Raw genomic sequence first — 6,000 nt, 5'->3', positions numbered from 1 at the left:
TGATTTTTTTTACATGCTTGAGCACATCTGTCAGTAAAACGAATTGCGTAATTCTTAGTGAGAGTGTTTTAAATACGCAGGTGTGTTCTGCGTTCTTTTTCATGTCAATGTGAAAACAAATATTTACGCTGTGCATCTCCTGACAACATTCAGTTATACTTGGCAACATGACAAACCTATGTTTATGCGCGTCTGGGCAAACTATAGACATTCCATCGATCAGCCAGTTGGAGGACGCAATATGAACTGAGACGTGTGACGGTCCACAGATGTGATGCTGAACGAGGCCGCCAACATTGCAGCGAATCAGATGACCGTTCCAGCGGTAGTAAGTGGCGAGGTAATTTGATTGGACCGTAGGAAACTAAGAAGGTTTGGTGCAGTGCGGAAGGGGGAGTGAAGTCTGTCAACAGCGTGTTGTTTATTTATGTGCGTGTCAAAACATCGATGTGTTTTGTGTACACTGTGGCGTAGTGCAGTGCGGAAATTATGTGCAGCTCCGTAAGATGAGACTGATAATAGCATAGTTGACTTTTTTACCTGTATCCGAAACATAGGAAAGTCTAACGCGAAACAAGATGGCGGACTCCAGTTACTACCAGGTGAGAAAATTATACCAGTCGTCTCTTCTGCGCTTCACAACTATGATCGAGATACAACGTACAAGAATGTCATTGTAACTGTGTATTTGTGTAGGTTATGTGCTATGGTAACAAGTGTATATGTATGAATCGTCATAATTATTGACCCTTTTTTTCTAACATGTTTTCAAGGCCCAATGGCTGGGCTGATTTGTAGAACAATCGTTTCCTAAATAGAGTAGTGTTCTAGGATGCGGTATGTATTCAGTGCGAGTTTACGTGGACAATATTCGCATTTTCACATTTATTATTCAGTCTTCACGTGTAGTATGCATGTATCATTCGTGTTTTGCGCTTTGGTAATATAGGCCTGCTACAACGGACACGACTTACTGAAAAGGCGGTTACCAGCATTACTTTTCCAACTTGCTTAAGCGTCAAGATGATAAGAGTTCTGTTCGGTAGGGCACCCATAGCTAGTAATATTCGAAAACTTCATGGACTATACACGTAGATGGTATGTTTGTCGATGTAGTGAGCATCACTTTCAACAAGTAACACCCACTGACTGTTTAAATACATAAATTACATTTCCGAAGTATTGCGACCACCTGTTTACAATTATGACAAGATTCGACGTGAATTCGAATGTAAGAAGTCGAACTCCACGACTTAAAAATTAACCTGTGTGTGTGTGTGTGTGTGTGTGTGTGTGTGTGCGTGAGTGAGAGAGAGAGAACGGTAGCTTTGTGGCATCGTAACGTCAGTGTGTGATGCAAAAGCCATGTTTACGCATTTCTGTTTATTTTGACATTTTGTTTCCCACTGCCTTTTTCAGTGTAAACTGAAGATAAAGCCCCATAATAAACCCAAAAAATCGTATAATAAAGAGCGGCTTGGTGTTATGTGTTGTTTTATATGTAGGAAAAGTCAGTGAATTTAATCCTCAGTGACTGGAAAACAGTTCATGCAGGTGCACAAAATTATAAGCTACCAAGGATGTTTCCAGACTGAGATTTTCACTCTGCAGCGGAGTGTGCGCTGATATGAAACTTCCTGGCAGATTAAAACTGTGTGCCCGACCGAGACTCGAACTCGGGACCCTTGCCTTTCGCGGGCAAGTGCTCTACCAACTGAGCCACTGAAGCACGACTCACGCCAGGTACTCACAGCTTTACTTCTGCCAGTACCTCGTCTCCTACCTCTCGGTCGGGCACAGAGTTTTAGTCTGCCAGGAAGTTTCTTACCAAGGATGTCTCACATATTCAGTATAAACTGCTTATGTTGTTCTTTTCTTCCTTACTGTGACTCGGACAACCTAATTTTTAGTTTATAAGTAGTTTCTGTTTCTTAGAAGATCATCCTTATTTCTGAGTGTGCACTCAGTATCAGGCAAGCATTCTCTAATGTCACTTGGAACACAGATGCAACTTAAGGTGAATAATTTTTTGATTATTGTAAAGTAGCTAGTCAGTGCTATGTATTGCTATGTGCCAAGTGTTGCCTTTACTGGGTTGCAGATTGCATCCGGAGCTACATTCCACACTTGTCTGGAGCCTATTGTTAAATCTGATATTGATAATGATTGAAAGGAAACAAGAAATTATTGTTGGTTTCTTAGAGAACTATACAGGAGTTATAGAGCGCTTTGTTAGCAACATATTTTTATTTTGTGGCTGTATCGCAAGTGAGGTGAACCCATCTGTCGTGAGGATAAGGGGAGTTTAAAATGAAGGGGAAAGCATCAGAGTGAGGAGGCGGTCACAGATAGTAAACCTACATTGGTGAGCACTGTGCAAATTTAAGTTGAGAGATGATGAAGGCAGGCTGAAAAGTAAAGATTGGTTGCAAGGAGGAGAAATGAAATGAAAAGTAAGATTCAAGAACTGGGGGGGGGGGGGGTGATTCAACTTGAAGAGTAGAAGACAGCTGCTAGCAGCAGCATCAGTTGGTGTGTTTTGTTAAAACAGTTTTAATGTTGAACACCAGCTGATGGCGATGGTAGCCCGTACTTTTGTTTTAGATCTGAAGGTGGCCTTATTCAGCCAAAACTGGCCTTAGCGTTCAAATGTGATCTAGATTGTTTGGTTCATAAAATAAACAAACATCACTAACTTGTCCTGTGACATACTGCTATTGTTCAGCAGAGTATTTTGGAAACCATTGAATAAACCTAAGAAATTTGTGATGACTAACGAGAATCCATGAGGTGGAAGCCAAGAATCATTTAGCTGGATATTTAGGAAATAAATTGTGTGTACTTCTACGAGAACGTTTCATGGAAGTTGCACTTCATGCAAGAACGCTGGAAACCAAGATTGAAAAGCCTACAGTTAACAACATTTAACGAGGGAAAATGGAAGAGAAGAGCTAGTAAGCCAGAGACACAGTGAGAAACAGGCTGGGAGTAAGCTCATAATTAAAAACTGAACATCATTTTGATATTTGGAGAATGAAAAAGACATTATCAGAAAGAACTAAGTTTAAATGAGATAAAACGAAGGAAAGTGTGGGAGAAATATCATGCCTCAGAGTCAAGAAACTGTCTCAGCATTTGCCTTAACCTGTTTAGGGGGACCATGGAAAACCTAAACCTGGATGAAACTTCCTGGCAGATTGAAACAGTGTGGCACATAGGGAGGCTAATGTGGGACCTTTCTTTCACAGTTAGTTGCTATACTAATTGAGCTGTTTAAGCATGACTTACGATCTAATCCATCAGCTTTACTCTTGCAAGTACCTCTCTCCTATGTTTCTAACTTCTCAGAAGTACTGGATACCTTGAGAAACTTGCACGTGTGGAGGAAAGGATGATTGGAAAGCGAATTCAGCTGAGGTCTTGTAGAGGAAATGTACTTGGATGGGTGTAGAAAGTAATCACAAGTTACAGAACAGATTTCCACCTATGACATGAGGTGTGTGTTCCACCTGTGGTGCAGGCAGAGGGGTGGGGATGTAGAAGAAATGCAGATTTCCCATAAAAAAGCAGTAAGTACAAATACAGGGTGATTCACAAAGATATGCAAATATTTTAATATGTTATTCTACAAGTAAAACTAAAGAAAAAAAGTTCATATGAACATAGGTCCGCAAATGTTTATTTCTGGAGTTACAGCTAATAAATGATTTTGCCTGAAATTTAGTAACTTCACTAATATGACACCTTTGCAAAACTATATGAGGCGAAAGTAAAGCAAGATTTCCATTTATTTTGTTGTTCTTGATCTGGTGAATCTAATAAAACATGTCCCAGATGTGTACCTGCAGTAGTTTTCGAGAACATCCGGAGAAGCAAAGACATAATTTCATAAAATTTTTAATTTATTACCTACTTGGCCCAATTTTTTTTTTTTAAATCCAGACAATTGCACATAGTTTTCAACAGAAGTTGTAGAGAATTTAATGATGCTAATAATGTTAACTGAAACTGAATAAATGTGTTAGATAATCTACTTTTGGCATAATCCATATCACTTTAGGGAAGGGGGCTACATTCATATTCTCGGATGTTATTGAATTTAGCATATGTTAAAATTCAGGAGTAATAAAGAAACCCCCCCCCCCAAAAAAAAAAAAAAAATCCTGCCGTGAGATACAGGCCTCCAAAGATGACACTGCGAACACCATTTTGAAGATGCGAATTTTTAAAATGCTGTATCTCTGAAACAGTTCTAGATATTTTGTGGTTTTTTTTGTTTTTTTTTTTTTTTATTTGAAAGATAATTGCTTTATAATTACAAAGAAATCCTCCATTTGGACTTACCTGTCAAAGTTATTTTACTGCAGTGTTCTGAACCTTTTAGATTATTTGTGGATTTTATTTTCTTTAAAAATGCCAATCCAGAAAAGCTAGCCTTTTTTGTGCTTGTTGGTACCATGTAGTGCTAAATTTTCTGTAAAGATGAGCTTCCACTTTTCTATTTTTCATATCCATAAAAGAGTAATATATAAAACAAACAAAAAAACAGACTTTGTTCAGGTTGGGAATAAGTGTTCTCATTTGAATACTCTGTTTCAAAGTGAAGGTGTTTCCAGTGACGACTTTTTGTGTTCTAAATGTTTTGACAGAATAATAACAATGATAGTAGGCCTATCTGAACAAGGTGTGGATGATGCAGATTTTGCATCAGTAGAGGAAAAATTCAGTACCCTGAATCAGTCAACTACAGAGGTAGGTATTAGTCCTATGAAGAAACTGTGGTCAGTGAAGTTGAGTCATAAGCTCTATGCATCAAGAAAGCGCAGAGAAATTAATAAAGCTGTGGATGAGTACATGACAGCAAAACTGTCCACAATCTTCAAAGTAGAAATTCCATCTTCAGAAGAAAATGAACCAAAGCACTCTTGCACCTTGTGCCACGTATCTGTTCAGCTGTTGAATACTGTGCATCTTACAGTGAAAAGGTGCAAGTTTTAACTATTATTCCAGAGACATTTTCAAAGAAAACAATTTTGAACCATGTTCCATCAGTATCAAATTACTTGGTTGACAAATCAAGAAATGTGAGGTCTGTAAAAGGAGGCTTTGGGAGACCAGATCTCTATTACGGTCATCCTGTAGAAGAAGCTCAAGTTGAAATAGTACAGTCATTTTGTCTGGAAGATAAATGGGACTGTTCTTACTAGAGTGCCAAGAAAAAAGACACTACAACTGTAACAGTTGAAGGTCAAAAAGTTGTGAAAGTGAAGAGTTACATGAGTCATGGTATTAAAGAAACTTTTGCAATTTATAAAAGCAACTATACAACTTCACACATTAGACAATCCAAATTTTATGCACTATGACCTAAGTGGGCAGTTCTACACGCACCTAGAGATGTCTGTTTATGTGTGTACTGTGTGAATTTTGAACTTTGTATGGCAACTTTGAAGAACTTACTGGAGCATGTGCCATATGACTCCTTGGTGGGGCATGTGAAGTCGTTAGTAGTCTGTGATGTAAAGCCAGAGTCTTGTTTGTTTCAAGAATGTGGTGACTGTCCTGGAAAGGGAGGACTGTCTTTACAGACACTTGGTCTGGAAGACATAGTAGATAACTCTGCAGAAATGACATATGCAAAGGCGACATGGGAGGAAAATAAACTAATTAAGAAAACTGTTGCCTTGGCAGTGTCATTGATGAGCTTGATAAATGGTCAATGAAAGCGTAACACCCCAGCATCTGAAGGAATTGCAACAACAACACATTGCAGAAGTGAAAGGGAGTGTACAGGCTGAAGAACTGTGTTTAGTGCTTCACTGTGATTTTGCTGAGAAATGGTCTGTAATCACCCCACAAGAAATACAAGGGTATCATTGGGGTAATGACCAGGTTTCAATTTTTCCAGGAGTGACATATTTTCAAAACAAGACCAGAATTGTTACAGTTATAAGTGATGGCACAGGACATGACTCAGCACATGCTTTGCTAGCAATGCAC

At 38.7% G+C, this 6,000-nt stretch overlaps 1 protein-coding gene across 1 annotated transcript in view; it reads left to right on the top strand.

The window, feature by feature from the left end:
- Positions 1–282: 282 nt before the first annotated feature.
- Positions 283–6,000, top strand: part of LOC124612286 (serine/threonine-protein kinase N) — a 311,276-nt gene continuing 305,558 nt past the window's right edge. The window contains exon 1 of the mRNA XM_047140393.1: positions 283–602. Coding sequence (XP_046996349.1) covers positions 579–602 — 24 coding nt within the window. The 5' untranslated portion in view covers positions 283–578. The remainder of the gene's footprint in view (positions 603–6,000) is intronic.

The sequence above is a fragment of the Schistocerca americana genome, chromosome 4, assembly GCF_021461395.2.
Source record: "Schistocerca americana isolate TAMUIC-IGC-003095 chromosome 4, iqSchAmer2.1, whole genome shotgun sequence".
Taxonomy (NCBI): Eukaryota; Metazoa; Arthropoda; class Insecta; order Orthoptera; family Acrididae; genus Schistocerca; species Schistocerca americana.
Note: the sequence above shows the minus strand (reverse complement) of the source record. Positions and strands in the feature narration are given on the sequence as shown.